Raw genomic sequence first — 13,274 nt, forward strand, 5'->3', positions numbered from 1 at the left:
TAAAATTTTAAAATATATAAATTTTGAAATTTTTATAAATATTTTGAAAATTTAAAATTATTTTGATTTTTCTGTAATTTTTTGTTGAGAGGAAGACCAATTTGCTAATTTTCAAATTTGATAGAGAGCAAAAGGATATTTACACTAATTTATTATTCGAATTGTAAAATTCAACTCGACTCGAACTCGAAACTCGAATAACTTGATTCGGTTAATTCAAAATTCAATTTTTTTAATTTTTTCGAATCGAATCAAATTTTACTCACCGAATAAAATTTAAAAATCTAATTAAAATTAAAGCAATAAAATAAAATAAAAAAGGTGCCGAGATCCTTGACATGTACTCATACATATGGAGGGACACGTAACTCAAGGTTTTAAAAAATAATAATATTTAATTAAAAAGTTTTACTTTTGCAATATTAATAAATAAAAAAGAATCCAAGTTTTTTATATAAAAAAATGGAATATTAGCCGACCCATAAAACAACTTTACCTGTAACGTATTTGGTAGTTCGTCCTTCCTAAACGAGTGATTAGAATTGGAAGAAGTGATATTTTTGTGAAACCTAAGATTCCCAATTGGCCATTTTGGCATATGAATGTTTTTTCTTCTCCCACCAACAAAAGGATTTTCCATGGCCGAAACAAGCACACGTCTACTTTCGCATGAAACTCTTTTCTCACACCATCTCATTACCACAAACGGCAATGGCAGCGAATCAAAACAAAAATCAATGAAAGAGAAAAAGATAGAACAGCAATAGAACACGTTTACCCCACACTCCCTCTCCACACAATCTCTCGTAGCCAATCACAACACTCTCTCTTCCATCTCTTCCTTTGATTTTGACCCCCCCCCCCCAAAATATCTTTCTTCTGCGCCTCCCTGTATTTTGCAGTACGTTCATATGAAAGCATAGGTTACGAAAATATAATTAATATTAAAGAAGAAAAAGGTCCAATTTTCTTCTTATTATTCACCTCAAATCCATTCTGAGGCTTAAATTCAAAACCCCATTTTTTCTAACTCGAAAACAAAGCCAAAAAAAACAAATCTCCTGAGCATATATATTTGAAGATTCTCAATAGAATCATTCCTGGGATAGACTAAGAGAGAAGAAAAAGAAATGGAAACTAGATTTTTTGCATTATGATTTGGGTTTTTTTCCTTGGAAAGTAAAACAGATTTCTCACAAGTGAAATGGAGAAAGCTTCATGCTTGTTTTGTGGAAATATTCCTTCAACTACAACAAAAGCTTTGGCTTTGACTGTTCGAAAGAGTAGCTTTTTGAGTTCTTTGCCATTCTCTTCTTCTCCTTCTTCGTTGAAATCTATTTGTTTATTTGTTGGCCGTAGATATTCTTTCCCTTCAACAAAATTTCAGTCCAAGCAGCTTGTTTGCAATGGTGGTGGAGAAAGCAGTGGCAGTCATGGTAGCAGCAAGTTTGCTACTACCACAAAAAAGAAGCCTAGAAGCAAAAGCTATATTGGAAGCAACCCAAAAATTAGCAAAAGTGAGAATAAGTCTACTTCTAAGCCCAACGATAGTGTCACTAGGACAAATATATTAGTGGAAGAATTGGGGTTGTTTAAGAAACAGAAGGAACAGAAGGTTCAAAAGACTAAGGCTTTAAATGTTAGAACTTTGTATCAAAATGGGGATCCTTTGGGCAGAAGAGATCTTGGGAAGAGGGTAGTTTGGTGGATTAGTGAAGGTATGAAGGCAATGGCTTCAGATTTTGCGTCAGCAGAGTTGCAAGGGGAGTTTTTGGAGTTGAGACAAAGGATGGGACCTGGATTGACCTTTGTAATCCAGGCACAGCCTTATCTCAATTCCGTTCCCATGCCTCTTGGACTTGAAGCAATTTGTTTGAAGGCTTGTACACATTACCCGACTTTGTTTGATCATTTCCAGCGGGAATTGAGGAATGTTCTTCAAGAGTTGCAGCAAAACTCTATGGTTCAGGATTGGAAGGAGACTGAGTCTTGGAAGCTGCTTAAGGAGCTTGCTAATTCAGGTTCGTTTTTTTCTTTATTGCTGGAACTATTTTCATGTTCAACTTTATTTCTAGTCTGTAGGTTGATTATAGCACAAAGAACTTCTTTGAACGTAGTGCTTGGAATTGCCGATTAATTGATTTAGTAGTTTGAATATAGCACAAATTACTTGTTTTAATATATTGCTTGGAATATTGCTAATTAATTAATTCAGTTGTTTGGTAAGAAAATGAGTTTGAGCTGGGAATGATGGATTTGCAGCTCAGCATAGGGCTATTGCCCGTAAGGTTACACCTCCAAAGCCTGTTCAAGGTGTTTTGGGGATGGATTTGGAGAAGGCTAAGGCCATGCAAGGCAGGATTGACGAATTTACAAAGCAGATGTCAGAGTTGCTCCGGATAGAGAGGGATGCAGAACTGGAGTTCACTCAGGAGGAGTTGGATGCTGTTCCTACACTTGATGAGGGTTCAGATTCATCAAAGCCTATTGAGTTCTTGGTTAGCCATGGCCAGGCTCAGCAAGAACTTTGTGACACCATTTGCAATTTGAATGCTGTTAGCACATCAACAGGTAACCTAATAATTTATCTTTGTTACAAATGGTTGTTTCTTTTATATGACACTGATAAGCCCTACGTTTGTGCCTCCATTTGGCCTTTTAATGCCTATTTAGGAGTTTGTCACAAAAATGGTGGTTTAGTTTGCTAATGCCTTTAGAATTGCGATATGTACAGGATTAGGCGGAATGCATTTGGTGTTATTTAGGGTTGAAGGGAACCATCGACTGCCACCTACGACCCTGTCTCCTGGAGATATGGTTTGTGTGAGAATTTCCGACAGCAGGGGAGCAGGTGCAACTTCTTGCATCCAGGGATTTGTTGACAACCTTGGTGATGATGGTTGTAGCATCAGTGTTGCCCTGGAGTCTCGTCATGGTGATCCAACTTTCTCTAAGCTCTTTGGAAAGAGTGTGCGTATTGATCGTATTCATGGACTGGCTGATGCACTCACATATGAGGTATTTCATGAGTGCCTTTTCTTTTCTCATTCTTTGCCCTTACATTTCCTGGATGGTGAACATGGTGGTTTTGCAAATTACAATTCCTGATATATTTGTTAACTCTTAGTTGTATTGCCAAATTCCTCTCGACAAAGATTAGCTCATTCCTATCTTATTGGCTATAGCTTTCAATTTGTATGATGTATTGACGTTTTTGTATGATAATTATGAAATGTAGAATTTTATCAAAACTCAAGGAAATAGAAGTTCCTTCAAAATATTTGCACAAAGTGCTATTGCCAGGGCTATGTACTTTTTGTATTCTTGCTATCCTTCTTTTTTGAGTTCCATGGACATTATTAAGCTTGGTTTTGCTAGGGTTCTGACATCAATCCTTTGTAATGTCTTAATTTCTGGAATACTCTCTGGTGGCACTGAAATTTTCTAGAAAGTTTGCGCCTGTTATATAAGGACCACTGAGTTGAACCTATACCTTCTCATTTGACTAGGGAACCTAGGTTATTTATAATTGCATCCCTCAAGGAACCATCATAGTGACAAAGTCATTTGCAAACCTTTCCTTTTTTAGGTACAAGGGATTATCAAAAGCTAGAAAACTGCAATCTTTAACGGAATATACTTAGTAATATTTTGGTCTAGACTTAACACATGGGTCAACATGTGAGGTTGATTCCTCATCTCAACGCAAAAATGGTGCACAATGCAAACTCTCTATAGACTGTTTTGAACTTTTTCTGGTAAGATGCTAGATGTTTCAAGGTGCTGTTCTTGGCTTGGTCTACACCCTTTTTTTAACTTCAATTAGGTTCAGGTTGGTATGAGGTTGCATCTAGTGAATGATTCAGTCTGTAGCATGCCATAAGGAATTTGCTAATGGATAAGACATCTTAAATTTTGGGACAGTTTTTTTGAATTGCCCATCAGTACCAACTCCAGACATATATCAACCCTTTCTTATAGTCTTTTTCTTTACCCTACTTCAATATAGTTGCTTTCTATTTGAATATTGCTTACCATGTCTAACTGCCTTCTCATGTGTGTTTTTTAGCGCAATTGTGAAGCCTTGATGCTACTCCAGAAGAATGGCTTGCAGAAGAAAAACCCTTCAATTGCTGTTGTGGCCACACTGTTTGCAGACAAGGAAGATGTGGAATGGCTGGAGGAGAATGATTTGGCCGACTGGAGTCCAGCAGAGTTGGATGGATTGTTACAAAATGGAACATTTGATGATTCCCAGCAAAGAGCAATCGCTTTAGGCTTAAACAAGAAGCGACCTGTGATGGTTGTCCAAGGACCTCCTGGCACTGGGAAGACAGGCATGCTTAAGGAAGTTATAGCACTTGCTGCACAACAAGGTGAAAGGGTGCTAGTAACGGCACCTACTAATGCAGCTGTTGACAACTTGGTTGAGAAACTTTCCAATACAGGATTGAATATAGTTCGTGTTGGAAATCCAGCACGTATTTCTTCAGCTGTAGCATCCAAGTCTTTGGTTGAGATTGTCAATTCTAAGCTTGCAGATTACCGAGCAGAGTTTGAAAGGAAGAAGTCAGATCTAAGAAAAGATCTTCGACATTGTTTAAAGGATGATTCTTTAGCTGCTGGAATACGCCAGCTTTTAAAGCAGCTTGGTAAGGCATTAAAGAAAAAGGAAAAGGAAACGGTGAGGGAAGTACTATCAAATGCACAGGTGGTGCTTTCTACCAACACTGGAGCAGCTGATCCACTTATTCGAAGATTGGATACTTTTGACCTGGTTGTTATAGATGAAGCTGGGCAGGCAATTGAACCCTCTTGTTGGATCCCAATATTGCAGGGCAAACGTTGTATACTTGCTGGTGATCAATGCCAACTTGCTCCAGTAATTTTGTCCCGTAAAGCTTTAGAAGGTGGTCTTGGAATATCCTTGCTAGAGAGAGCTGCAACTTTGCATGAAGGGGTTCTTGCTACTATGTTAGCAACTCAGTACCGAATGAATGATGCAATAGCCAGTTGGGCTTCAAAGGAGATGTACGATGGAGAACTGAAATCCTCTCCCTTGGTTGCGTCTCATCTTCTTGTTGATTCACCATTTGTCAAGGTATGAGACCCATTCATGTTGATACATTCTATAAAATGGAGCATAGATTTATCTCATTGTCAGATGTGAGTTTGCTCTTATTGTTTTTGAGTTTCTTCCCATATGCCATAACATTCAAATCCTTTGGTTCACTAAAATTATCTGCTACACTCAGTTGATAAATCCTCCTTATTTATTAAGTAATGGCTACTGGAAATGCTAAAGGGAAAAAATTGTTCAAACTAATTAAAGGTTAATAGAGCAGAACCTTTTATTCAATTGCTGTTTTAAGTCAATGATCTGAACTTCTCTTTTTCTTACTCTCTTTTTTATTTGAATGCATCTCTTCTCTTTTTCTCTTGCCCTTCACTTCCATGCTTGTATCTGGTCTTTTAGCTTTCCATTAGTATGACTGCTATTTACTAGTTTTCCCTTTTTGATATCAAAGAAAAAAAATAAAGCACACATTCGGTTATTATAATATCTACATCAAAAGTAATAATTATACTTGTCTAAAGCTTTTGTTTCAAAAGGCATTAGGATTCAAATTTATTGAATTCTTCTAATTGGATCCGCTTAACCAGTGCTTCTAGGCACCAGTTAAGAATCATTTATTGAATTAGGAAAGTTTTTTTTTTACACTATTTTTATTGGATTCAAGAAAAAGTAATATATTAATTATTTCTCTCTTTCTCTCTCTCTGTGTATAATTTTACCAGTGCCATTAGGCATTGGTTTATGTTTCCTGTATTTGCTTTTTCTGTGATGCGAGAAGGAAAAAAAAGATTCAAAGTTTTGATGATATTGTTACATTTTTGCAGCCAACATGGATAACACAATGCCCCTTGCTGTTACTTGATACAAGGATGCCATATGGGAGTTTGTCAGTTGGCTGTGAAGAGCACTTAGATCTGGCAGGCACAGGATCTTTTTTCAATGAAGGGGAAGCGGATATTGTTGTCCAACATGTCCTTTATCTCATTTATGCAGGTGATTGCTCATATCCTTGTTCTTATTTAATGGTGCTTTCTTATAATCTTGCGGGTATTTGGTGAACTAGTTGAATTGCATATACTGATGCATTCTTTATTCAAGTTTTACTACTCCTTGGTACTAAAAATGTCGAACTATATTGGATTTGAGAATGCTAAGCGACATGTTAGAACATGACCAATCTTGCATTGTGTCTGGGTGAATATTTTTCTTCCTTACCTCGATTGGGAGTTTATAACTGCCACTCTTGTCAAGAAGAATGCTCTGTCTTTACGCTTATAGCAACCTATAGTCGTTTTGGGTTTTAGTTGTTTGTCATTATATCTCATTTTTGTTTTATATAGATGAATTTGTTACGTTTGCTACAACAGTATAGGCTCTCAAATAGATTTCTCGTTCTCAGCTGGGGAGATTGTTCTTTGTCTCATGTTGTTCGCTAGGTGCATTTTTGAGCAGCATTCATTGATATCTCCTACATGTATTATGTTGAAATGCATCTACAAACTCAGTTAAAAACTAAGAATTTTGCCTTTGTTGCGTGCCCTAAATTTTCACTTTGTGCCAGGAGACATAGACTTCAAATGTTTTTGCATTCATTATCAATCATCTTTAAGATTTTATTCCCCCAAGATGTGCTCCTGCTGGTTCATCCATCAACTGTATAACCTATGATAATAAACTCTTGGCTTTGAACATGAAGGGCTTGTGAGAATAAGAGTGAAGGTATATGATGTAGGAATTGTAGTCTTTTGATGACTCAAATTTACAGAAGTAATAAGATTGTGCCACCTTGTTATATCTCGTATCTTTCATGCTGGATTGTCTTCTTTAGAGCTTCTTCCAAGAAGTTTTCTATCCTCAACATTCCCTTTGTACAAGTTCTAAAGCGGTGTCTGTTATTAACTTCTGCATAATACTAACTTATCAGCTGGTAAACAACACCTGCTCTCAAGATAAGTCCATGACGCAGTTCACCTTTTTGTTTGTTTTTCTTTTCAAACATTTCCATGTTCCCTTCTAGTGATCAATAGGTCCTGAATGTTATGATCTTTCCTCACTTAACCAAGTCAAAAACTAAGTTTTGTTTTAATCTCTTATGCAGGTGTTAGCCCAACAGCAATTGCTGTCCAATCACCTTATGTTGCTCAGGTACAGCTCTTAAGAGACAGGCTTGACGAGTTTCCAGAGGCAGATGGCATCGAGGTTGCAACGATTGATAGCTTTCAGGGCCGAGAAGCTGATGCTGTAATTATATCAATGGTATTATTTATTTATTGTTGCATGAATTACTATGTCTATTTTTCAAAATATCTGATAATGTCATCATGTCTTCCCTGCTGTAAGCAATATGCTTATAGTCTTTGTCTTGCTTATTTCTAGTGATTCCACTCGAATTTGCTCGTTGCTAGTAAAATTTTCAGTTCTCTTTAGGTTCTAGACATATTTATGGCACCAACGTACTAGGATCTTTGTGTTTCCTTGAGCATCTATGTTGCATGCAATGTTAATCGGACTTCATTTTTCTTAAAATACATGTGTGACATTTGTGTTCAACACGTATTGGTCATAAATATGAGGGTGCGATCCTCCAACTACTTGAAAGAAAAAAAGAAAGTTAGAAAATGTGAGCATTCCTGTGCTAGACACATTCTCATATCCAGCATTCACATCTAAGTCCAGGCAACATAGGTTGCAGGTGATGTGTGTTATAGTGGTTAGGGCCTACTTGCATAAGATCACATTATAGACACCCTATAGAATATTGTTATCTTTCAGTTTATCTATAAATTCAACATTGCTTTTGTGTTAAAGCATTGCTAGTTATTCATTTGATACTTTGTTACGGAAAACCATTAATGATTTAAACAGTATGTAAGTTTAATTACGTGCCCTTTTGATATTATGGTGTTCTAAATCGGTGCTTCAATCACGGATTGCTTGACACCGAGTTATTATCGGCATAAATGCTGGACTAAATCCTAACTAAAATGCTTTTGTTACTGCTGAATTAGGTACGGTCAAACACTCTAGGAGCCGTTGGATTCTTGGGGGACAGTAGGCGAATGAATGTAGCCATTACAAGAGCTCGTAAACATGTTGCAGTCGTGTGCGATAGCTCAACAATTTGCCACAACACTTTCCTGGCCAGGCTCTTGCGTCATATCCGCTACGTCGGTAGGGTGAAGCATGCTGAACCCGGTGCTTCCGGAGGATCAGGACTCGGGATGGATCCAATGCTGCCATCCATCAGTTAACATGACATGAAACAGGTTCAAGTACCAAGCTTTGAATTTGTTTCAGATGAATGATTGTTTGGAAGTTCAATCTGAGAAATAGATGCTCTGGATTTATTTCAGCATCTGTTTTCCCATTAATTTATGTACAGATGGTCATTTTTGTGAACAAAATTGCTACTTCTCGATTTAGTTGTATATAGAAATACACATTTGATGAACCCTAATTTGTATACATTTCAAAACTGCAAATAATATCAATGAAAGAAAAACCCCAAAAGAAAATTTGACTGCTATTTTAGTTATAATACTGTAAATGTTTTATATTTGATTTAGAATTGTTGTAAGGTTACATTGTACCTGTTCCTGGGTTTTCATAGAATGATTCAATAATTCCATAGATAAAATTCTAGGCCACACTTGTGCAGTGATTCCACGTATGATCCATTAAGTATCTTATATCTAATTAGTAAGAAAATTGTTATTTGTCACATCCCTTATTATAATTTATTTGCTATAATTATATAGAGATGCACATGTTAATAATTTCATTATAGGTTCGATCATATTTGTTTTTCTAACATAATACTTAGAATTACTCATAGCTTCAAATACTCAAACCCACGTCTTTTCTGTCTTGATAATAATACACATACCAATTAAGCTAAGACTAATAAATAAATTCATACATTTATAAGAATAATCATGAAAGTTTTATTTTCCTTTTCTTCTTTCAATCTCAGATCTAAAAGAAAAATGGTCTAAAATGAATTTTGTAGTTGAATCATACAAGTAAATAGAAAGGAATTGGTATTTTAATTTCACACAATATTATATTTTAGTTGATGCATCATGTTTTTAACAGGAAAATAAAATCATTGATGTTTTAGTTTGCAATAAATCTTTTATTTGAAATTAGATTATGTATTTGGGTGAAAGAGAAGAATATATAAAATAATTTTTAAAAACAATATTAATTATGAGGAGTTAATTTTTTAACAAAAGATATTATTTGATAAATCAAAATATTCTTATCATATTAACAAATATTTTATTAAAGCCAACAACTTCATTTAATATAATATTAAAGGGTTTTATATTAACACGACACATTCAAAAATCAAGCTATGAGACATTTACCCCACCTTCAATGTAGAAAAGGAAATTTTAATAAATACTAGGTATAACGAAAAGGAAACAATATAGGTAGTCACCCAACTATTAAAAATACTTCATTTTAGGCACTCAAAATAAATAAAAAAGAAGTTTGCAATTTAAGCACTTATATTATATAGTTCGGTCATTTTGGTCACTCCCGTTAAGATCACAAATGGCAAGTTGACATGAAAATTAAAAAAAAATACTGGTATAATAGCAATTCATGTAGTTTTGTATATTCTTTGAATTTTTTAGAATTTGGATCAAATTGAGAACATTTGTAAATTTTGAGGGTTAATTTTTTAAAATTACGACTAAATCGATATAATATGTAAAAGTTGAGGGCTAAATTTGTTATTATACTAGTTTTTTTAACTGTCAAGTCAGCTTGTAGTTTGTAATTTTAACAGGAATGACCAAAATGATCGAACTATGTAACGTGGGTGCTTAAATTACAAACTTTTTATTTTAAGTGCTTAAAATGAAAAATTTTGATAGTTGAGTGACTATCTATATAATTTACCCTAATGAAAATGTCAATATTTTTTTAAAATGATACTTAAATAGTCCTTTAACTGTTGTTTATCAAACTTATACAAAAACAAAAGGGATAAATATCAAAACTATATATGAAATTTAATTCAACGTGTAATGTATTTATGCATAAACTTTGATTTTGTACAATTTTATAAATAAAATTTTAATTTAATTCAATTTTCAAAATCAATAATAACATTATTATTACATACGAATAATTCATTAATACAATATAAAAATGTATATATGTATGTAGAATTAAATCAAAATCAAAATAATATAAATTTTATGTGTATATTTACACAAAATAAAAGTTTATCTATCAAAATTCATATTAAAATAAAGATGATGAATAAATTTCCCAAAACAAAATAGAATAAATCGAAATGAAAATCTAAGTAGCTGATTTAGGTTGAGAAGCTACGTTTTGTTTGGTAATCTATCATCGTAATCATCATTAATCTACATACACAAGCCATTGCAGCAGTTATCTATTAGCGTTGAAATAATGGACTTGTAAATTAATGCACCATCCCCTTTGCTCCATAATCTAAATTAAATAATAATAAACAAAAATCCTTCAAACTTTCTTTGAACAAATATCAAAATTTCAAGCTTATCACAAAAAAAAAAAAAGAAAAGAAAGGAAAAAAGACAAGAAACTCTGGGATCATGATTTCTCGTTCCCAAGAACATGAAAATAACATACCACTCAAGCAAACTGAAAAACAACTGGTAAAACAGTGAGCACCATTGTTGATTGTGACCCATTAAAAAAGGGTTAGGAGGCACATAGGCTTAGTCTCTTTGGCCATCTTTGGCTGGTGTTGAACCAAGGAAGGCATCATCAGGCTGGACATTGTGTCTCTTTGATGGAGCAGAGGGAGGAATGGGAACACCTTTGGTGAGAAGATTGATGGGAAAGTGTTTCAAGTCTATCATCATCACCTTATGTTTGTTGGTGAGGCTTAGATCATGGATTCTGTAAATGGCTCCATTGCTGACAGGGAGGATAATAATAACAATAAGAAGAAGAAGTGAGAGGTGAAAGAGGGTTACACTACTAATCTGTCTGCTGCTACCCATTGACATAAAAACAAAGATGGTTTTGGATTTTGTACAGTCTTGTTGAGAGATGAGACAAGTCAAAGGAGTGATTGTAGGATCAAAATTTATCTATATGTATTATATTATTTGTATGAAAAGCAAAAGTAAGGAGGAAGAGGAGGATATGTGAGAAAATGTCAATGAAAAGAGTTGCAGTGTAACGGATGCTTATGGAGAAAGGGAGAGTTGAATTAAAATAAGGGAGAAAGGGGGGGAATGAATAATAATAATAAATAAGTCTGTTTGGGAATCACATTTATATATTTGTGACCTTATCTAGGCTCTTCCCATATGATTTAAAGTGTATCATCTTCCTATTTATAGGTTTGGGAGAGAGGATGGGTACTTGAAAGTTGAGTAATTCAGATAATAATAATAACAACTAGTCTTAAAGCAAGCTAATTTGAAAATATAGTGAATGAAGAAGATAAATAAAGGTAGTAGAAAAATAGCACTATCAATGTAGAAAAAACACGCACAAATAGGGGGTGAAAGTAAATCTTAGGAAGTGAAGAAAGCACTGCAAAACTTGCGTTTTGTACAAGCCATTGATTTTTTGTTCTAGGATTCACTTTATTGGTGGGGGCAATTTGTGACTTTCACCCCTTTTTTTATTATTAAATCTAATTCATCCTCAATATTTTTATAATATACTCAATTGTCACCTGTCTCATGGCACGCACGACATTCTTTACCCTTCTCTTTCTTTTTTTATTTCAATTTCTTAGAGCTTAATTTATGGCTAAAAAAAGATGGAATGAATTGACGCACTTTTAGTAATAGTTAGAACTAAGGCAAGTTTAATTCCGATTTTATGATTTTTCTTTTAATAATATTTCAAAATATTTAATTTTTTTCAAATTTTATTGTATAATAATTTCTAACCATGGTATGTAATAATATTTTATTCAAAATTAAATATCTTTAATCTTTTATCCTCAAATTACCTCTTTATAAAAAAATGAAACTTTATCTGGGATTACAACTCTTTTGTTTTTATTAAAAGGAAACTTACTTTAGTTAATCTCTCCAATTATATATATATAAAAGAGGTAATTTGTCTTCAAAGCATAAAAATTTCCTTTTTTACTCCTTCCATATTTAATAGTCCTACTAAATTTTGACTAAATCTAAAGTTGAGTCAGATCAAATTCTATAAGTAAAGTTAAAACTCTTCTTATACTATTTTTTCCATCATAAGATTAGATAATAAACTTAAACAACATCGAATTTCTTAATACTCAGATTCAATTGCAAGAAAAGCTAATAAAAAAATCCACTTTAATTAATGAAAAAAAAAGAAAGTATTTTGGGTTGAAAGCATCAAAGCTCTTCCATGTATATATTTCTTTTGCTTCCAACAAATCCTCCTAACCAAACAAAACAAGGAAGTCCCTTTAACATTACATGCTTAACTTTCCACTCAAATTTCCTCTCCCACCAAACAAATTCCATCCATCATCAAATCATTGCTTCTATTTTTGCATGCGGGTGTGTCTGACCTCACAAGTCCTGCCAAATTCACGTTTACCACAAACAATGTGAGCAATCAGAATCCACACCTTGGCAACCATTCAGTCATATAAAACCCAAACTGAAATAAATGGCAGACTAAATGACAAAAAGAAAGAATCATATAAACACACAATGGTTGTGCCCCTTGCAATAAATTCCACGGCAAGTGAATTAATTGGCTTTCCCCTTTTTTAGTGTATGCAGTTATAAATTCCACCTAAAGATTTGACTCTTAATGGTAATGGAATACTATGGATAGGAAGGGTACAACTGCTACTAGCCAAAACTAATTGAAGACCCTTCATAAGTGAAGGAAACTATGGAGAATTATTGAAAGGAGTTTGGGTTTGTCAGTTTGAAAATGTTGCCAATGCTTTTTCATCATTTCTCTCTTGCTGCTGCTTCATCTGTGCTTTCTACCTCCTCACATTTGGCTTTGTATGCCATGTCTGCCTCGGTTGTCCCTTGAATGCTCGATGCTGCAATAAGGAAGGTCCGGAAGCTCTGCAAACTGATGCAGCCAAGCACATTTTATGTGCCAAAATCATGTAAATTGCACTTTGGACAAGAAAGTCTCATTGATCATGATTTGAAACTCAAGAAAAAAGAGGTCATTTAAGCATGTGTGCAACTGCTGAGTGTTGAACTGA

At 34.2% G+C, this 13,274-nt stretch overlaps 1 protein-coding gene across 1 annotated transcript; it reads left to right on the top strand.

Annotated features, from left to right (window-relative positions):
• Positions 1 to 905: 905 nt before the first annotated feature.
• Positions 906 to 8,615, top strand: LOC105804324 (uncharacterized). Its single transcript, XM_012636886.2, has 7 exons — positions 906 to 2,021; positions 2,263 to 2,571; positions 2,735 to 3,018; positions 4,070 to 5,101; positions 5,902 to 6,070; positions 7,176 to 7,333; positions 8,086 to 8,615. The coding sequence occupies exons 1-7, from the start codon at positions 1,205 to 1,207 to the stop codon at positions 8,326 to 8,328; spliced, it is 3,012 nt and encodes a 1,003-aa protein (XP_012492340.1). The 5' UTR covers positions 906 to 1,204; the 3' UTR covers positions 8,329 to 8,615.
• The last annotated feature ends 4,659 nt before the right edge of the window (positions 8,616 to 13,274 follow it).

The sequence above is a fragment of the Gossypium raimondii genome, chromosome 11, assembly GCF_025698545.1.
Source record: "Gossypium raimondii isolate GPD5lz chromosome 11, ASM2569854v1, whole genome shotgun sequence".
NCBI lineage: Eukaryota > Viridiplantae > Streptophyta > Magnoliopsida > Malvales > Malvaceae > Gossypium > Gossypium raimondii.